This window comes from Meriones unguiculatus, chromosome 4 (genome assembly GCF_030254825.1).
Source record: "Meriones unguiculatus strain TT.TT164.6M chromosome 4, Bangor_MerUng_6.1, whole genome shotgun sequence".
Classification (NCBI taxonomy): Eukaryota; Metazoa; Chordata; class Mammalia; order Rodentia; family Muridae; genus Meriones; species Meriones unguiculatus.
The window spans coordinates 96,447,383-96,467,898 of record NC_083352.1 but is presented as its reverse complement, the minus strand read 5'-3'; the positions used below and the strand labels follow the sequence as shown (position 1 = coordinate 96,467,898).

The 20,516-nt window shown below is 52.3% G+C and overlaps 1 protein-coding gene across 1 annotated transcript in view; it reads right to left on the bottom strand.

The window, feature by feature from the left end:
- Nucleotides 1–6,714: 6,714 nt before the first annotated feature.
- The window catches only part of Gltp (glycolipid transfer protein), a 19,500-nt gene continuing 5,698 nt past the window's right edge, over nucleotides 6,715–20,516 (bottom strand). The window contains exons 2-5 of the mRNA XM_021634762.2: nucleotides 12,807–12,865; nucleotides 11,359–11,492; nucleotides 9,378–9,528; nucleotides 6,715–7,819 (exon numbers count right to left, since the gene is read on the bottom strand). Of these exons, the coding sequence (XP_021490437.1) occupies nucleotides 7,637–7,819; nucleotides 9,378–9,528; nucleotides 11,359–11,492; nucleotides 12,807–12,865 (527 nt within the window). The 3' untranslated portion in view covers nucleotides 6,715–7,636. The remainder of the gene's footprint in view (nucleotides 7,820–9,377; nucleotides 9,529–11,358; nucleotides 11,493–12,806; nucleotides 12,866–20,516) is intronic.

Sequence of the window (20,516 nt, the reverse complement as noted above, 5' to 3'; positions counted from 1 at the left end):
GCTCACAAGTCTTCGTGCCTGTGTAGCCTATAACTGCTCAGGGAAAGCTCAGCGGTGGCTGTGGCCTGAGAAAGCTGCCATTGGGCAATTTTGCTTTTGTGGAAATATCTCACGGTGTGCCCACACAGACTGAGCTGGGCAGGACAGTGCCATAGCATAGTGCATCATGGTACTCATGCTGTGTCCTTGGCCAATGTACCATTACTCCATGCATGTCTCAGGATGATGTCATACCGCCCCGACCTGACCACGCTCATGAACTCTCAAGGTTTCCTGAGGCCTTGTGTAGCTCAGTGTCATGCTTTCCGGTGGCCCTGTGAGCTGGCTTTGGTGTCCCCACTTCACAGATGACGACAGAAAATGCTGCTGACTGGGCCCTCCTCCTCCTCTCCCCTGCTGCTCCACCCTGCACCCTCACCCTCTGTCTCTCTTCCCCAGAACCCCTCAGTCCTGCCTCATGCTGGGCCCAGGGCTAGCGACTAGGTCCCTGGGGGCCTAGAGAAGTTCCCTGAATTATGGACAAAGCCAGAACTGGGGTAGTCTAGAAAAGAAAAATTGGGCTGGAGAGACAGCTCAGCTGTTCAGAACACTGGCTGCTCTTACAGAGGACCCGGTTCAGTTCCCAGCACCCAAAAGGCAGCTCACAGCTACCTATAACTCCTGTTCCAGAGGATCTGACGCCCTCTTCTGGCCTCTGCACACACTTACATGCATATGGTACTCAGACAACAAAACACACAGAGGGAAGGGAGGGAGGGAGGAAGGAAGGGTGGGAAGGAGAGAGGAAGGGAGGGAGGGAGAAAGATAAATTGGGGAGAGAAGGCCTGACTGATCTGGGGTGTAGCCTGCCTTCCTTGGTGACTGGAGCCGAAAAACTTGAACAGAACTGATAGAACCCAGGTTGGTAGCAGAGAAGATGTTTTTACAGAGACACCCCAAGCTGTTGCTGACTTAGGACTAGAATGTCTGTGACCTTGAGCTTGACCATATTAGTGCTCCTCGGTCACCCCCAAATCTAAATAATCAGTGCACCTCATAAAAACAGATCTTACGAGCCCTGGGGCAGTGGTGCACACCTGTAATCTCAGCACTCTGGGAGGCAGAGGCAGGAGGATCACTGAGGCCAGCCTGATCTACAAAGAGAGTCCAGGACAGCCAAGGATACACAGAGAAACCCTGTCTTGAAAAAAACTAAAAGAAAGAAAGAAAGAAAAACAAAACAAAACAAACAAACAAACAAACAAAAAAACCAAACCCAACATCTTACAATTTTCATTTACAAAAGAAAAAAAAATTTTTTTTGACAGTTTCTAACCCAGGCTGGCCTCAGATTCACTATGAAGCTGAGGCTGCCCTTGAACTTGTGAACTTCTGACCCTCCTGAGTTGGATTACAGCCCCACCACCAAGCCTGCCTTATGTGGTGTTGGGAATGGAACCCAGGGGATCCCAGGTGACGACAGGAAGTCCTTTAAGCGGAGCAACCAGATTACACATTCCTGTTTCCCTTTTAAACCGAAAACTTAAGTTTTGCTTAATCTTTAAACATTGTTATAAATGTCTTCCTTTCAGCATCGTAAATAGAGCATACATATTTACAGGCACATGTGTGCACGCACCAAGAGACATACACACAGACACTCATACAAGGTCTGAGAAATGTGCATTTATGTAGCACTTGCTGTGTGCCAGGGTCTTGTAGACCTTTGCCCTCGTAAACGCCTCATGGATACAGGGGAGGAAGCATCTACCCAGAGAGGCAAAGTCATCCACCCAGGGCCACACAGCCTAGGCCAGGATCGCATGGGCTCCCCGAGAAGTGTCTTCCCAGAAGCCACGGAGGCACAGAGTGCGAGGAGGCTGGGTACAATGAGGCGGTTTGTATACCTTGGTCCTGAAAAGAGCTGGCTTTCTTCCCAGAGACTGGAGGCTCCACCCTGCCAAAGACCCGCTTCAATCAGGCTCTTCTGGAATTCTCCCTAGGGCAGAAACCTGAGGCCAGGTGGGGTGGGAGCCCGTCTCCTCAGATGACCGTTACCATGGGCACAGCCACTTGAAGCGCTTAGCCTCTGGGCAGCTGGCCTGGCAGCCTGCGGGTGTGGCCTAGCCACAGCTGGCCAGGGGACACTTCAGAGATGGCACAGGGAGGGAGAGAGGACGTTAGGGCTTTTTAACCAGGGTCCCTGGGTGATTGCTGGTGTGGATCAAGGTGTGTGTAAATGAGTCTGAAGCAAGGTCTAGGGTGGTTTTTGGAGACGAGGTCTCAGGTGTTCCGGGCTTGCTATGAATTTGTCATGTAGCTGAAGATGACCTTGAACTTCTGATCCTCCTGCCTCCACCTCCCGAGTTCGGGGTAATAGACGTGTGCCAGCCACCACATCCAGTCTATGGGATGCTGGGGCTTTGCCTGCCAGGAGAGTGTTCTATCGACTGACCCAGCACCTGGACCACAGCTTGGAAGATACCCCTACCACCACCCCACCATGTCTGGCCACAAAGACAGGTGATGCAGGTGCCCAGGCCCATGCCAGCAGGGAAGAACCAGGAGCTGTTGTGGAGGGGAAGGACACGGCTTCTCTGGAGTCCATACAGGGGCCTCCCTGAGCACCTGGAGAAGAGTTGCTTACGGTGTGAACTTGACAGAAGCCAAACCCTCCTGGCTAACGTCAGCACCCAGACAGCATCTTCCCAGGACCATCAGGCTCTGGCTACAAGGCCTCTCTTTCTCCCTAAGACATAACTCCTGTCTGTGGGTGTGGCTCAGTGGTAGAACTTGCCCGGCAGGTAAAAGCATTAAGTTTACCCTTTGGGCTACCAGGAAAGACAGAATGCTCTCTCCTTTCCAACTCCAGCGCCTTTGCACTAGCTATTACCAGCCTCTCGCCATAACCTGCTAACATTTCAGCTCTAACGTCACCTCACCCGACCCCCAGCTTAAATCAGGACTCCAAAAGTAATCCCCATTGCATTGCCGGGTCTGCCTTTTACTCTCAAGCTCACGACTCTCGTCCTCTACTCTGTGCCTGGGGCTGGGTGCCTCTGTGCCTTGCTGTAGGAGTCTCTGAGCCTATATCAGGGTCTTGCACAGAGTAGGTGCTCAGTAAACAGGAGTGGGAGGACTCAGCCTTCCAGGCAATCATCTCAGACCAAAGATCTAGGGTTAGTCAACAAGTAGCCATGATTGTCAGCCTTCTCCAGGGCTCAGGGCTGCCTGGAACCCCTTGCAGGTGTGGCCCCAGCCCAGGCCACAGGCAGAGGACTGATGCAAGTGCATAGCTAGGACAAGCCAGAGGCTGTTTTTCAGGGCTTAGGTGTCCAGTGCAGAGTAGCAGAAGCAGGGGAGTCAGAGCTTTGAAACATCCTACACCCCAGACCCCACCAACCATTTAAAGATGACAAAACAGAGGCCCAAGGGCAGAAGTGACTTGCTCAAAAGCCCAAAACACATCTGAGGAGAGCGAGAAACAGCAGCCAGATTGCAGAACACTTTCTAGGTTGTTTGCTTTGAGACAGAGTCTCACTACAGTCCTGGCTAACCTGGAACTAGGTAGACCAGACTGGCTTCAAACTCAGAGATCCTCCTGCCTCTGCCTCCCCAAGTGCCAGGATCACAGATATACACCAACACACCTGGCTCCTGGGGATGTTCTCTCTCTCTCTTTTTCTCCTTTCTTTCTTTTTTCTTTTTGTTTTTCAAGATGTGTAGCCCTGGCTATCCTAGACTCACGGTGTAGACCAGGCTGACCTCGAACTCACGGAGGTCGTCTGCCTCTACTTCCCAAGTGCTGTGATGAAAGGCCACACCACACGGAGTCCTGGGTTGATGTGTTGGCATGGGCTCTGCTGTGTAGTTAAGGACTAGTGAACATGCTGAGGTTTGGCTAATTGCAACGGGAGCTAGGCTGTCTCTTCAGGAGCTCTGGCCAGGTGGCGGAATAACAATTAAAAAAAAAATATTAGCGAAGGTGGGTGCTGACCATCTCCCATACATCAGGCATTTTATTAATTTTTGTTTGTTTGTTTGTTTTTCGGTTTTTTGAGACGGGGTTTCTCTGTGTAGCCCTGGCTGTCCTGAACTTGCTTTGTAGAACAGGCTAGCCTGGTCACAGTGATCCTCTTGCCTCTGCCTCCCAAGTGCTGAGATCAAAGGTGTGCGCCACCACCGGCGTTTTATTAATTTTTTAAAAACCATTTGACCGTATGAATGTTCTGCCTTTATGTGTGTGCACCACGTGCCCTGCAGGGCCCGCAGAGCTCATAAGAGGGCGTAAGATCCCATGGAACCAGAGTTGCAGAGGGTTGTCGCCCTCAGTGTGGGGACTGGGAAAAGAACAGCCATCTCTCCAGCCCTTCTATTTATTTATTTATTTATTTGCATTAGGCATTTTCACACGGCATTTTCCATAATCCTGAAAAGTAGGGATGCTCCTGTGGGGAACCTGAGCCTCCGGACTTACACCCTAGACCTGTCGGGTGCTCAGGGTGGAGAACCCGCCACAGTAAAAGTGACGGGACGTTCTCCTCCAGCCAGAACGCGGAAGCTGGCTGTGCCCGCCCACTGTGGGCGTGGCCACCCGCGGGTCGCGGAGGGGCTGACAGGCCCCGCCCCTCGCCTCCCAGCAGGGGCGCGCGTGCGGACAGCGCCACCTACGGGACACGCGGGAACTGCGGGCACGGTTCCGTTGGCGGAGCTGGGATCCGTCGGTTCCGGGAGCAGTGGGATGGGGGGAGGGGAGAGGGAGGCGAGGCTCTATACTTGGTCACACTTCACACGCGCTCCACAGGGCGGCGCAGCTTTAACACGCTCGCTAAGCAGCTCCAAAAGCTGCAGTGGAGCCGCAGACACTGTGGTAATGTTTAACCTTAGGACCTCGGCGTTACAGATAAGGAAACCGGCCCAAAGCGTGGAGGGAGCTTCCGTAACAGGCACGCGAGAGAAAGAGTTTGAGACTAAACATTTTAATTGAATGACCCAACAAGCAAATAGATCGCGCTTATCCTCGGCACTGTTTGCGTGTCTTAGCAGTAAAGGGTTATTTGGGGGCTAAGGGGTTGCTTGGGGGTTTCAAGACCATAGACTTGCTGTCTGTCGGGCCATGAAGTCAAGTGGGAGTCCCCTAGGGGGAAGCTGTTTTCTTCTCTGATAAGTGGGGTTTTCTGATATCCCATGTGCTATTTTAAAGCACTGATATTTTAAAGCACTTTTGCTGAGCCTGGTATACAGTTCGTGCTCAATGGGTGCTTTTTCTCTCCCTGCCCCAGGCAGACCTCAGTGCCCCAATGACAAGGATGAGCTAGCTGCCTGTCTCTGGGCTCAAAAATCTCCTAGCAGGTGCCCAGAGTGATGGAGGCTGGTCATGGGCAAGTCTTTCCCTTCTGAGAACATGCCCTCCTGACCTCATGGTAGTACATCTGAGCTAGAAGGAAAAGACACAAGTGGTTTTTTTTGTTGGCAAAGTGTTCCGTTTCTAGGAAGCCCAACCTTCCGAAGCAATTAGAGTGTAGGAAGAAGGGTGGCATTCTGAGTTTCAGTGATGTTGGGACATATCATGAAGTGGGAGGCAGTGAACAGCTTGGTCCAGGCTTCCATCTCTCCGCCATGTTGGAGATAAGTCTTCCAAACTGCGGATCTGGATGGTGCATGCGCCTCCTGAGGGGATCCATAATTTTGGGGGTGAAGCTCTAATGCCATAGCAACAGTGTGTGATGCATACATCTGAGTCCACTCTAGGTCACAGCATTGTGTCCGTGCTCTGGAGTGTCCCCTTCCCTGCTACCCCCTGACTTTCATCATGGATGCTCAATGCAAGACTGACTCCTCAAAATGCATCCCCAGATGTGGCATTTTACCTGCAGCCCTATCTCTCTCTGGGCACTGACCGATCTTGTACACTAAGATTGTCCAGCGGTCAAGGGAAGTATTTCTCTCTCCATGTAACCCTAGTATCAGAAAAAGCAACAGCCTTTGCTCAGAGGGCTGGACAGAAACCTAGGAGAAAGAACATACTCTCCCCTCCTTTCTAGCCAATGGATGGACATTTTTCAGCTTTTATAAGGAATCATGATTCTCTCTTCCTCCTCCTCTTTTGCTTAACAGTGTTGCTATGTAGCCCAGGCTGGCCTTGAACCCACAATCCTACCTCTGCTTCTTAATGCTGAGATTGCTGCTACATACCACCAGGCTAGCTCTTGTATTTGTAGAGCAGCGATGTGTGATTTTTCTGTGAAACCAAACTCTCTTAGCTTCTCTTATGTGGCCATAAGTTACAGTTTTTAAACCAGAGACCAGAAGACAGGTCCTTGCAGGATTTGGTTTGGGGGTCCCTGTTCTAGTTTGCTTTCTATGGCTATGGCTGAACTTCTGACCAAAAGCAACCTGAGGGATGAAGGAATTTATTTGGCTTACAGGTCAGTCCACCAGAGTGAAGTCAAGGCAGGAACTTGGAGACAGGAACTGAAGCAGAGACCACAGGAGAACGATGCTTATTCCTCTGTTTCTTATACAGCTCAGGGTCTCCTGTCTGGGGACGGTAGTCCCCAGGTGGCCTGGGCCTTTCTGCATCAACTAGCAGTCAAGAAAATGCACTACAGATGTGCCCACAGGCCTATTAGAAGGAGGCAATTCCTCAACTGAGAACATTCCCAGCCATGCCAGCCCCCAATTGTAACCTTTGACACAGAAGTAAGAAGAGGGAGCCACAGAAGCACACAGATGTGATTTCAAAATAGAGATTTATTTATTAAGGATTATTTAGTTTCTGCATAAAAATCACCAATTGTTCCTCATTGGGTTTTTTTTTTTTTTTCTTTAACATACGTCAATTCTTTTAGGGTGTGTTTACCCCAATACTTTAAAAAATACATCTCCTTTAGCGCCAGAAAGACAGTTAAGGCAGCAAGGCAGTTTCTTGGGTCTCCGGGGCTGGAAGGCTCCCATGACAGGCAGGTTCTTAGGTCGGAAGAGCCAACCCTGAAGAAAATACTTATGTAGAACATGCAAATGCAGTCACGTATGGTCACCCGTGTGTGCCCAGTCAATGTCTGAAAAGGCTTGCTGGTACATTTCGGCTTTAAAAAAAAAGCAAAACCTGTCTGACAGAAGACAGCGAGAGAAAGAGAGAGAGAGAGAGAGAGAACAGGGCTGGTAATGCCAGATATGGGAGCCGTGAGGACTCCTGCCAGCTTGCTTTCAAGCAGCCGCCACAATAGGGACCTGCTGACTTCCAGTCAGATCTGTTGTCCTCCGAACACCTAAGACATCCTTGGGCCAGAAGGAGCAGGCTTCTTGGCTGGGTGAGGTGTATGTCTCCCCTGAGCTGGGTTTCTCCTGAGCTGGGTGGGGGAGGAAAAGACAAAACCCTAGGAATCGATCATTAGCGAGGTTAGTTGGTTTTGACCACACTGGAAGGAAGGTGTGCTCAGCCTGAGCTGCTGGGAAGCCGGAGTGAGTGGAAGGTGTTTATTGCTCCATTAGAATAGGCCAAGAAAACAAAAACCAAAAAGACAAATGATCTCTAACAAGCCGAGGCTGCCCCCTGCAGACCCAGGCTGGCCTGGCGGCTGAGCTGGGGACCCCAGCTTGATTCACAGTGATTCCGGGTTGCTTGCTCCCGCGTTGGGGGTGTATGTTCGGGCGCCTACACTGTGTAGTCAAGCTCCGCGTTCATCTTGGTGTACATGTCATAGATGGCGTCGATGGTGGCCGTGTAGTTGACCAGGAAGAGGCGGATCTTCTCCAGGCACTCCTCCTCCGTCACGTTCTGCCCCTTGGAGAGAGCCTTCAGGAAGTCAGACTTGTAGGGCGCTGCATACAGGGCTGCCTTGAGGGTCAGGAGGGAAGGCAGGCACAGCATTAGTGGGGGAGGACCAGGCCAGCACACTGCACCAGGGGTGTCCCTGAGAGTTGTGCTGGGAAGGTCTCTCTGCTCGTGTGGTTGGAGGGGAAAAGAAAAGAGCAGGCTGCAGCCCGTGCCTGAGTAAGCTTCTTAGCCACATCCACCCAATTTGGTTGCTTGTGTTAAGGTTAGGGAGGTGATGGCCAGGCAAAGTGGTACACTTCTCTAGTCCCAGCACTTGGGAAGCAGAGGCAGGCAGATCTCTGTGAGGTCGAGGCCAGCCTGGTCTACACAGTGAGTCAGCCAGGGCTACATAGGAAAAGCCTGTCTCCCAAACCACACAAGAGAACAGTTAGGGAGCTCCATACGGCCTGCGGCACGCTGATGCTCAGGGTAGCCCCAGCGCACACCTCACCGTCCTTAAGGGTGATACCTGGCTAAATTTGGGAATGTGGGGGGGGTGCTTCAATACTTCAGAACCTTGGAGGCAGAGGAAAAAGATACAGCTAAATAAAACATCCAGACCCTGGTTTGTGGGGTGAGGGGATCATCCATGATGAACTCAGTAATTGTTTTGGGGTCCTGAAACTAAGCCACGTCTGCACATGTGCAGACCGACTCCTTTTCCCAGAGAAGCTGAGGCAGGGCCTGTTCACACACTCAGGTGAGCAGTGAGGCCACTGGGGCTCAGGGAGGAAGGCTCCCAGGTGCTCATGTTGTTTCTGAGATGAGATCTGACTTTGTTGCCCAGGCTCAGGGCTGACTGCTGGGACCTTGGGATCAGCACAGGACAGAAGGTGAAACGGTGCCCACCCCCGGTGCACTCACAGGCAGCCGGGGCAGCACACACCATACTGTCATTACTGAGGAGTGCTTGCAAGGGCTCAGAGGAAGACGCAGCGGGGACGCTGGGAGCTCAAGGTGACCTCCGGCCCCAGGCATGCCTAGGGAGAAGGCCCGAAGGTAGCCATTCTTCCTGCCCCATTAACTACTCTTCCTGACTGGACCCATCCTGCCTTAGGACCTTTCCTGTCAGAGCCTGCCTTCCTGGGGAAGGAGGGGTAGTCTGATGAAGACATCTTAACAGGCAGGGTAACCATGGACATTTGGAAGGCCTTTGGCTATTTCTTCCTTTAGCCTTCCAGCCTGATGGACCCAGGGCCTCTCCACTACTCAGGCTGGCACTAGAGCCTTTTTCAGGAGCTGTGGTCACTATCACCACAACACAGGCCATAGTAACCTGAGGGCCGACAGCAGCTATCTCTTTGGGGGCAGGGCCCTCCTCCTCTCTGCCTGGTGTGAGAGCCCAGGTTGAAAGAGAAGCAAGGAGGCTATCCCACCATGGTTCTTGGGCTTGCAGTTGTGTCTCTTCTCAAAACTGTGGAACCAACAGGCTGAGGTACCCACAGGAGCATGAAGGCGCACCTGCAGCCACAAATAGGGTTGGCCATGGCTGCATGAGGAGACCCAATGCACCGGCCCACCCCAAAGAACAGTGCAGGACAGCGGGAGGGAAACCCAGTCCTCTCCCCCACGGACTCACCTTGAAGATCTTCTGCACCAGCCAGCCGTGGTACTTCTTTAGGGCCATCTCATAGGCCTTGTTGGCGTTTACCCGGATGAGGTTGGGGTGGTTCTCATCCCGTTCCCCGTCGCAGATGCTCTGCAGGAACACCTGGATGAAGCGCAGGCCCCTGCGGTTAAAGGAACAGCCATTTAGAATCGTGGCCCACAGAAGTTTGCACACACGGGAGTACCACCCCCCTAGCTGACCTAGGCCGGCTCTGCTTCTGGGCAATGTGACAACCCAGCTCAACCCAGATCTGCAGCAGCATGCCTCCAGGCAGAACCTATTCTAGGTCGTTTTGGACACCTATGGCTTAAAGGATAGAGCAAGTGTGGATTAGAGTGTTCAAAGGTCAGAAAGACGTCAGGCGCATGGCCTGCCCAGGCTGTTTGCCTCAACTGCAGGATCTTTGTGAATTTGTCCACGGAGCTAGCTGCCTGTGTCTGCACAGTGAGCCTGCCCTAAGGGCTTCATGGGGTACAGCAGGAAATCTGAATAGAAAAGATGCTCACTGCCAGCCAGTGACTTCCTGTTTCCTGTCAGCCACAAGGCGAGTAGCTTCTTCCACACAGTGCTGTCTTGCCTCAGCCCTTGGTCAGGGACCGTGGGCCAATAGGAACCTAACCTTTCCTTTCCATCTGGCTCATTCTGCGATGGCCACAGAAGTGTAATACATGCAAAGCCATATCTTACTCCCTTCAAACACATGATGCCAACTGGGCATCATCCTCCACAGCCAGGGGCCCTCTCAGCCTCTCACCAGCCTCCTGCCTCCTTTGCTCCTCACACCCCGACTGGATCCCAAACAAATGCCTCTGCTCCCTTCCTGCATGGCTGGGGGCAGCCCAGGCAAGGCCTTTGCAACACAGTGCTGAGAGCAGGGTTCCATCCCAGCTTGTCTCAGCTGGAGGCATCTCCACATGACAGGTGCCTGTCACACTCCATGTGTGGGAGGCTCCAGAGCCAGCACGGCCTTCCTGGTCAACCACAGGCTCACATGTGACTTAGATATGAAGAGCATCATCACTTGCCTTGTTACTGCTAGATAAAGAGACTAGGGAGTGTCCCTCAGGACAGGCCGTCAAAGCCCTGCTGACAAGGTCAAGCTGTGTGCTGTGATAGCTTCTAAAGCAACCCTACCTGATGACTACCAGGACCCACAGTCTGGGAGGCCAACTTCCCCAGGTCTGTTTCACCAGAGAAGCAGGTGTTGGGGGCTTCAAGGTAGGTTTCATGGATAAAGCTATCCTTCTAGGTCTTGGCCCAGAACCCTAAGATGTCAACAGTAGAAAGCCCTGTGGGGTTCAGCAAGGCAAAGCAGGGGTCCCTGGCTTCTCAGTGGCTGCTGGAATCACACAGCTAGAGAATTCTAGAGCTAGTAGACCATTGGAAAGACTCAAACAGGGATACATCTGTGCAAACTTACTAGCACTCCCACTGTATTTCTGTCAAGAGACTCATAGAAGCCAGGTGTGGTGGCACATGCCTTTAATCCCAGCACTCAGGAGGCAGAGGCAGGTGGAGCTCCTTAAGTTACAGGCCAGCCTGGTCTAGAGTTCCAAGAGAACAGGGCTATACAGAGAAACCTAGCCCTCCCCCTCCCCCCCAAAAAAGAAAGTGACTCATACAGAAATCCACCTGTGCACAACGCGGCTACCTCTGTGCAGTATACAACCTGTACCGCTGTGCTCAGATGACCTGGATTATGACTTGACCTTCCGATGACCCTGTGACCCCCTCAGTGAGAGGGGAGATGCCACATCTGACTCACTGCATATGAAGAACTGAGAGTGGGACTGCAGCTGGGACATGACTTCTTCTGCCCCCCTCGGGGGCTACAACAAGGAAGTCCCACCAAAAGTCTGACTTCAGCCTTGGCAAGTTTCTTGTAGCTGTTTAGTGACAGTGTTAGCATCCCCGGCCCAACATGGCCCAGCCATGTCCCCGAGCCCCTCACCTTTTCAGCCACAGCAGTGCCAGCGTGGCCCCCACTTTGGGCCACTCTGCTCCATACATCCCCTTCTCCACCTCCAGGATGTTCTGCAGGGTCTTGAACTTGGCTGGGTCAGTGTCGTATACGGCTTTGATCTTCTGTAATGGAGCACAGAGGTTTGCACATCACAGACGGCCCCGCAGACAGCTTCCGCACAGCTCATGGGTACTGGTGCCACCCAGGACCCTGACACCGTCCTTGGAGCCAATCAATGGATTAGAACGCTGAGGCTGGGGTAGTGACTCATCAACGGTACAGGGGTAGTAACGCAGCAAAGGTCACAGGTTTGGGACAGGGGGAAAGGCCGCAGCCTGACTAGGGACCTGAAGTTCCACAGTGAAGACGAATGGACACAGGCAAAAAGGTTTTAGAACTATCCAGGCAGAACAGCCCCCGAACTGGCACCAGGTCAGTGTGCTAGACTGGCTGAGTCTGAATCCCACCGCCATCACTCCCTTGCTGTGTGACCTGAAGTGAGTCAGCCACCAAGCTGAGCTTCAGGCTCAGTCCGTGTGTGTGGAGAAAGGAACAGCAGAACCAGGCACAAAGTCCTCTGGGTTAGAGAAAGGAGACTGCCCTGTGCGGCCCTCAGTGTGCTTGAAGGAGCCATGCTGAGGCCATGCACTGGGCATCTTGTTCTATTATTGGGGGTAGGAAGTCTAGCCTGGATCCCCAGGCCTCAGCCTGAGTGGTGCTGGGATTGCAGGATTGCCTGCATGATGCTGTCTAACTGGAGTTGTGGGGGGGGGGGGCGGTGAGTAGGGTGTGTGTGGGGTGCTGAGAACCAAAGTCCAGGCCTCTGAAAGAGCAGCAAGCACCCTTGACTAAGGAGCCATCTCTACAGCCCTCTGTCTTTTTTTTTTTTTTTTAAAGAATAATCTTGTTTATTATTTATATAGTATTCTGCCTGCATGTGAGCCAGAAGGTCAGAAGAGGGAACCAGATCTCATTACAGATGGTTATGAGCCACCATGTGGTTGCTGGGAATTGAACTCAGGATCTTTGGAAGAGCAGCCAGTGCTCTTAACCTCTGAGCCGTCTCTCCAGTTCTCCGTGTTTACTTTTTAAGACATGGCCTCTCTCTGGCTGGCAGATGACCACCAAGGACCCACCTCTCTCTACTCCTCCAGCACCGGGTTAGTCGTGTACTGCCTAGCCCTGTTTTTTATGTGGGTTTGGGGTTCTAACTCAGGTCTGCACTTTGTAAGACTGAACCATTTTCCCATCTCTGGAGTTCTTACTGGCTGGAGATCAGTGGCAGAGTGTCAGGCCAGTTCTGGACTTCTGCTTCCAAGGGGACACTGGGAACCTTGGCCCTGCCTGGGTGGGACTCGGACTCCATGTCTCCTGCCCTCTTCCCTGTCCTCAGTCTAGGCACTGGGCAGAGCTCAGCTGCCCAGCGGGCCACTCACCGTGATGTTACCACTGATGTCTGCCTTAATGGGCGTGAACACTGGGGACCCAAGGCAATCTGGGAACAGAAGGAGAAGAAAAAAATTATACTTCCAACCACAGGCTGCATGTTAAGGGGCCAGGGAGAACTATTTATAGCTGTTCGGAAGGTTGTATGGCCAAGTGAGTTCAGTGGATGCTGGGCTCTGCTGGACTGGAGCAGACTGTCACCCAGAACTGGTCAGAGCCTCTGAGGGCTCATGAAGGCACTTTCCCCATCATGACACCACCTAAGAGCTCTTAGTGGAAATGCCTCATGTGCATTGTGCAGCGCATGACCTCAGGCTTGACTTGTGCCTCCTCACGTTGACAGGGTAGGCTCAGGTGGGCCTGGGCACTGCCCTTCACATGAGCTTCAATTTTCCCATCTTGTGAATGAGACAACAGGACCCACCACAGGTGAGTGACAAGTGAACACAATTCTGCTCACTGTGGAGCTACAGTGTTCCCATGTGGAGCAGGAGCCTTCTTGGCAGGTCCCAGTAGAGTGAGGCATAGTACAAGCAATGACAGCACAGGAGCAGATGACATATAGACCAGGAATCACCTGGCCACACAAGTCACAAGGTTCCTGCTTCTTCCCCCGGCTCTGATCGCCTTAGCAGCCAGCATATGATGCCAGCCAAAGTTGCTTGCAGAGGTGGGGTGCAGGCCTTCAGCGCCATGCTCCAGTACGGGCCTTACCCCTGGAGCCTGAGCAAAGTGGTTGTGCTCCTTTGACCCTCTCCTTCTTCCCACTGGGAAGTGGGCTTGCTGAGTCTGAGTCAGTTGAGGACACAGGACACCACAGCCGGCCAGAAGTGGGCACCAAGCCCACGGAAGGGAGATGCCGCACACCAGGAGGCAGCCCAGAGCCTTAAGGAGCCCTGCAGTTAAACTCCAGTGAAGGAAGTGGCACACTTGGCTGGCCATCTGGAATATCCTTTCACTGTAGCCATGAAGAGGCGTGTGCTGGAGGCACCTGCGATGACACACCCCAGTGGGAGGATGGGGAGGATCCAGACAGATGTAGTGAAACCAGACCAACACTTTTCAGTGGGGCAAGTCTCTCTGACCGCAAGGCTGTTTCCTCCTGTGTCAGCTGGGCTGCTAAGCGCTTACTTAGTAAGGTTGGCACAGGAATCAGAAATCAGGATTTAAGACTCGTCGACCAGGCATGGGCACCTATTGTGGGGAATGCAGAATCCCCACAATTAGGAGGCAGAGACAGGGACATGAAGAGTTTGAGGCCGGCCTGGGTCACAAAGCAGAACCTCTTGAAAGAAACAATGACGTGTCAGGACTGGGGGTGCAGCTCAGCGCAGTGGAGGCAGAGTGGCTGCCTAGCATGTGTGAGGTCCTGAGAGTGATCCTCAGCACCAAAAAGTTAAAAAAAGGGCCAGAGAGATGGTTCAGTGGCAACCTCAGTGCCAAGCCTGATGACTCCATTTCAGTCCCTGGGACCTACATGGTAGGAGGAGAGCACAGAGTCCCAAAAACTGTCCTTGGACCCCACTCAGGCGCCACAGCTCACACGTGCACACTCATACAAATAAATGCAAAAACCAATTTAAAAGAAAAATACTTCGGATGTACTTAGCAGTGTGCCCCGTGAATGGCAAATGCTGGCAAACGGGCTTCAGTCACTTTGTGATGCCCTATTTCTAGGATCAGGCTCCACGACCTGGCAAACCTCTCTGAACCTGCAAACCCCACTCCACACCCCACGTTTCACCTTTTTCTTTCTGAGATTTTGTACTGTGTAACACATGCTCCTCCAAATGCTGGGCTGACCGCTGTGTGCCACCACACCCAGCCCACCGAAGCCCCTAAGGGAGCCTGGGTTGCTGCCCCTCACACCGAGTCCAGCAGGTCCCTGGCAGTCTGAGCCCGTCAGTGACGCCGGCTGTGTGCCTGTGAACTGGGTGATTGGACTGTGGGCAATGGTCTCCTGGTAGGCTCTTTCCCACCCTTTCATGCCTGTGAGGGCCACAGGGGTGTCTTTCCTAATCTCTCCTTTGGTCTCTCACTGAACCCAGCGCTCACTGGACAGGCATCAAGCCCTGGATCCTGTTCTCTCCTCGCCACTTCCATCCCATCAGACAGCCCAGGGGGTGTTCTGCTCCTTTGGATACCAGGCATCCAAACGCAGCCTCATGATGGCACAGAAGGCACTTCGCCAGCCCCCCTTTCCCTTCGTCTACACTCTGGCATAATTCCCACGACCCCCAAGTGACAGTTTTAAGGACCCAGCCACCCAGCCAAAATGGCAGAGTCTGTGAAGCAATGTGGCCTTCAGTTTCTCTCCCTATAAAGTGAGACTCCAAGGACTGTGCAGGGCAGGTGCACACACGGGCTGTGTGTGTGAGGAGACATGCAGGCTCTGTGTGCAAGGGATATACAGGCTGTGTGTGTGAGGGACATACAGGCTGCATACATAGCAGGTGATGAATGATCATCAGCCACAGCCTTCAAAGGCAGATGCCGGGAAGCTGGGCTGGATGGCGGGGAGGCTGACATGGGACTCTGCCCTCCACTTACTGGAAACAGCCATGCTATGATGCTGAGCACCCACCCTGGCAGCAGGAGAAAAGCTCATTGTTTCCCATTTCCCTGACAGTGCTCAACGAGGGTCATAGAGCTGCTGTGGGCAGCTGGCACTGGCCCCACAGCGGCCACCATTGTGTGTGTGGCTGATGGCTGCTGCCCAGGCCTGGGCGCCCTCTTTGCTGTGGGGGAAGGGTGTGGCGGATAGAGGCCGATGCTGAGGCAGGGAGTGCAGGCTCCATGAGGGACGTTGAGAAGGGGAGCAGGCCTGGTGTGGTGGTGCACCCCACTACCCCAGCATTCTGGAACATGATGCAGGAGGATCATGAGTTCTAGATCTTGGGCTATACAGTGAGCCCCTACCCCAAAAAGAGAAGAGAGTGTCAGGTGAGTGTGAACCCAGATGGGTGGGCAGCAAAGGCCTGGGACAGCCTGCTGGAGGCCAAACCGGCCAGTGGCTCCTGTGGTTAGTGGGTCTACCTGCCACTTCAGAGCCAGCTGGCTCTGGGTATGAACTGTGACTCTGATATGACTATGACAAGCGACTTAAGAACTCTGAGCGTGGGCCCTTCACTCCCTATAGCCCAGGTGTTATGCAGAGAGACCTCCGAGCGCAGTATTGTGGGGTCTGCTTTCCATGGCTTACATGGGAACCACAGTCAGAGGAGACAAACATCACAGCCAAAGTGGGTAGCAGGGCCGGGCAGGTAACCCACTTTAGTTTTCTAGAATGCTAGAAAATGTTGGTGTGAGCTCAGAGGAAATAGCGTTGGGGCAGGAACTTCAAGCTTATGGTGGCCTTTCTAATAGTTAAACTGTGCTGGCCCCCACCCAGGGCAGAGCACAACCTGTTCCCACAGCTGGACCAGCCACACCGCTCCCCCAGAATGCAACAAGCCACCTTTCTTGTTTGACTAGTTTTGCAGTTCCCCTAAACTTGTTTTGCCTCCTTGAACTGTCATCAGTTGCCTGCTGCCTGGAGGGAGAGGGGGCACCTGGATGGTTTTCTGCTCTGTTCTGTGACCCTAGAAGGAAGGGAGCTGCCTTTAAAAACAGGAAGGCCCACAGTGCCCCCACCTCCTGTCATCACATAACCAGCCCCAGCAGGCAGGCTGCATACAGGAAAGCACTGGGTTCTGAGAATGTGGATGAAAGGCCTCCTGTGCCAACCAGGTTCCCCTCAACCCAGAAAGGTATAAGAAAAGGTCAATACAATTGATTCTGAAACCTAAGAACTTATAAGACGCCATCAACGATGTGAGGCAAGGAACAGAGAAAATAAAGGCCACATATTACCCAGAATATTAAAGAGTACTTACAGAACAATAATAATAATAATAAACAAAAAAACATTCTTTGGAACGAGGAATTCACAGATGAACTAAAAAGATGCTTAATCTCAAAGATAAAGAAGAAAATACAACTTATCTCTCCACCAACTAAGCTATTTTATGAGTACAGCAGCCTCGGCTTTAATCATTCTGGTAGCATGTATTAAAACGTAGCGCAGGAGCTAGAGACGGTCAGCAGCTAACAGCAAGTGCTGTCCTAGAGGCCCTGAGACCAGCTCACAGCACTCCTGCCGGTGGCTCACAGCTGCCTGCAACTCCAGCATTGGGGGACCTGATTCCCTCTGTGGGCACCCCATGCATATAGCATATTCACACACACACACACACACACACACACACACACACACACACTAAAAAAAAACAACAACAAACCTCACAAATGAACACTAATGTTCCTGCTCTCATAGAGCAAGCCATTTGTGGCTTTCTAAATAGGCTCATACTAAGAAACATAAAGGGGCAGCCTGGGGATGTCACAGGCTCATTCAAACCTTCACCACGGGGCACTATGCTGTATGTCTCCCAGCTTGGGATATCTTTTTTAAAAGCATATGGGTTGTTGGTGGCTTTTTTTTTTTCCCTGCTTTTCCTGCTGAGTCCAGTAGTTACTGGGAAAACACACAGCAAACAGACAACTTTCAAAACTACCCACGAGACAGAAGGAAACAGGTACCAGGAGAAGAATTCACGTGTGCCTTGTGGGACAACTGTGCCTGGACAGGGGCCACCTAGGACTTCCTGCCTGGGTCCCTGCCACAGCCCAGATGGCTGACATTGCCAAGAAAGCAGAATTGTCCAGCAGCCAGCTTGTCACTACATGCCACCCATAAACATTCATTTCCTCCTTTTCTGCCTTCAACACAGTTGAAGGACACAGGCCATTGTGCTCAGCAAGGCTTCAGCCCAGCTGGAGTGTGGCTGGGAGGTGAGGACGGGGCTTGTTGAGCACATGCAGGCCCGGTTTTATTACAGTACAGTATCCAGCATTGCAACATGGCCATTGCCAGCATGGCCATAACCCATGCACTTGGAGGGCTGAGGCAGGAGAAAAGAGTTCAAGGCCTGCATCCGCCACCACACCTGGCTTTTTATATGGGCTCTGGGAACTAAAGCCAGGCCTTCCTCCCCAGCCCTGTTAGTCTTTCCTCTCTGTATCTCTTTTCACTTACTTACTTTTTTTTTTTTTTAAGATAAGTTCTCAGGTAGCCCAAGCTAGCCTTGAACTTACTCTGTAGCTGGAGATGACCCTGAACTCTGACTCCACCCCCCAGGTGCTAGAATTACGGGAATGGAGCTTTATCCATCACAACGGAGATGTTCCCACTGTCCCACTATGGGGCAACAAAGTAAGAGATGAGCCATGTCCTGACCCACCACCTCACTTCCTCTCAGAAATAACTTTCATTTAAGAGCAAAGTATCATCCCAGTTCACAGAGGCTGAGGCAGGAAGATGGAGGGTTGAAGGCCAGCCTGTGCCATATGACTACGCCCTGTCACAGGTGAATGAGGGAAGACATGAAGACCCAGGATGCTCTCTGCTTTTGAGGAGACACACCTAGCTCAATCCTTGAACATGGTTTCCAAGGAGTGGTCACTATGTGGCAATACATACTATGTGATGTGGGAGGTTCTGCTGCATACGCCTTTTTCATAGCCAGATAGTAAAATTAGTTAGACACTCCCAGCAGATTAGCTTTACAGGCCCCGAGTTACAGGATCAGAATGGGAGGCTCTCAAATTGCAGGTGATGGAGATGAATCTTTTATTAATTGGGGAGGGGTGTCCAGGCTCAGGTCACAGGCAGGTCCTGAAGGATAAGAACACTGAGGACGCCCACATTCTAAAGCTGGCCCTGCTCTTCATTTATCTGCCTACAAAGGAGAAAAACCAATTTGGAACCTTGCTTTAAGAAGCCTCACTGCACCTGCACGCTGTCTGCCCACGGCTGCCCTCTTTGAGAACAGCCAGCCTTGAGGGCAGGTGTCGTAACACACATCTTTAGTCCTGGGCACTCAGGAGATGGAGGCAGAGGGAGAGGTAGGAGGATTGTTTTGAGTTTGGGGCTATTCCTAGTGGTCCGCAATAGTGAGTTCCAAGCTAGCCAGAGCTATATAGTGGGATCCTGTCAAAAAACAAAACAAACAAAAAATCCAAACAAAACAAACAACAACAACAACAACAAAAAAGCCAGTCTCTAGTTGCAAGGACAATTGGGTAAACCAGCTCTGACTTGCTGTGTGACCTGGGAGAAATTAGCTAGTGTTTCTGAGCTACACTTACCCTGCTTAATGATGACTCCCGTCTCACAGGGAGGCTGTGAGGCTTACGTGAGGGGCTCAGCACAATTCCTGGCACCTCAACTCATCATGCTTATTAGACAGCACCTCACCAGCCTCACCTTTCCGAACAGGCAGGGCTTTACTTAGGGAGGGGATCCAGGAAACAATGTTCCTGGTCGCTGGAGAGGCAGGAGACTGGATCTGCGGTGGAGTGCGTGGACAACCCAGCAAGCACTGAAGAAGAAACCAGAGAAGACAAGGGAGGGAAGGCGAGATCCTGACAGACTGAAGAGGTACAATGTGCAGAAGGCACCCAGGCCTGACTTCAAGGGCATTGAAACGGGCGTGGGTGGGAGTAAGGGACGCCCTTCCAGCAACTGCACACACAAGAGTTGGGAGCCTGGGGAAGCTGACTGCCTCTCTGCAGGCCCAGGCAGGAGTTTGATGCGCCCTGAAAAGAGTTTAGAATGCTTAGCCACATTGTAACAGTAGGGGGAAGGGAGACTGAGCCACTGTAAAAATGTAACAGAAGCAGGGAGACTCAGAAAGCCATTTTAAAAACAGAAACAATGAAACCTAAGACCGGAGTCTACTCTTCCACCCGTAAGCTCTAAAGCTGTCACATGTCAAACCCAGCTTCCACTCCAGCCACACAGCAGCCCAGGAAACTTCTGCCGAGAAGACTTCCCACAGAACACAGCTGTCTCTAAAGATGAAGGGCTGGCCTCCCTGTCCCAGGGCTGACTCTGCCTCAAGGTCCTCTTTAAGGAATGCCACCATTCCTTTATTTCTTACCTTCTTCCTTCCAAAGGGCTAGAAATGAGTTTCCACCCAATCTCAAGCTTGCCCATGAGAGCCATCTTAAAGGGGTCAGGTCAGCTGTGATGGGGGCTACATGTGTTTCACAAGGTCCCGGGCCAGAAGATCTTCTATCTGGGCATCACCTAACCACTTACACTCTGCCCCTAACAGATTCCCAGCCCTGTGCCTCATCCCTTGGCCGACCGGGTGAGGAGGCTGATTTCTATAAGCCCAGACACACATTTGGGTATTTCCTTTTCTCTCCTTCTCTCAGCTAACAGAGGCCAGGCTCTGGGCTGGGACCCCAGAGCTAGATGTCCTGAACAGAAGACAAGCCATCTCAGGAGGCCAAGGTGAGCAAATAGATAACGCCAGCAGCCCAGACCTACTCCACGTGGCCCTCAGCTGCACTGCAGTGATCAGCCATCAGCTGGCTGTGAGCCCTGGCTGAGGAGTGACTTCTCTGTGGCAGAACTGTCTCCCAAGGCTGTACCTATGCACTCTGGCATCTCTCTTGCTCATGCAAAGATGGGGTGATTCTAGGCATCAAACATCACCACCACCTTGTGAGGTCACCTCCTGGGGGCTCCAGATGGCAAATGCATAGACATGGACTGTGTGCTTCTACCCAGACACCCAGTAGAACTCAGACCTGAGGGGCTCAGCTCCAGTGTCCATGCTTTTCATCCACTCACTTGTCTGGGGTATTCA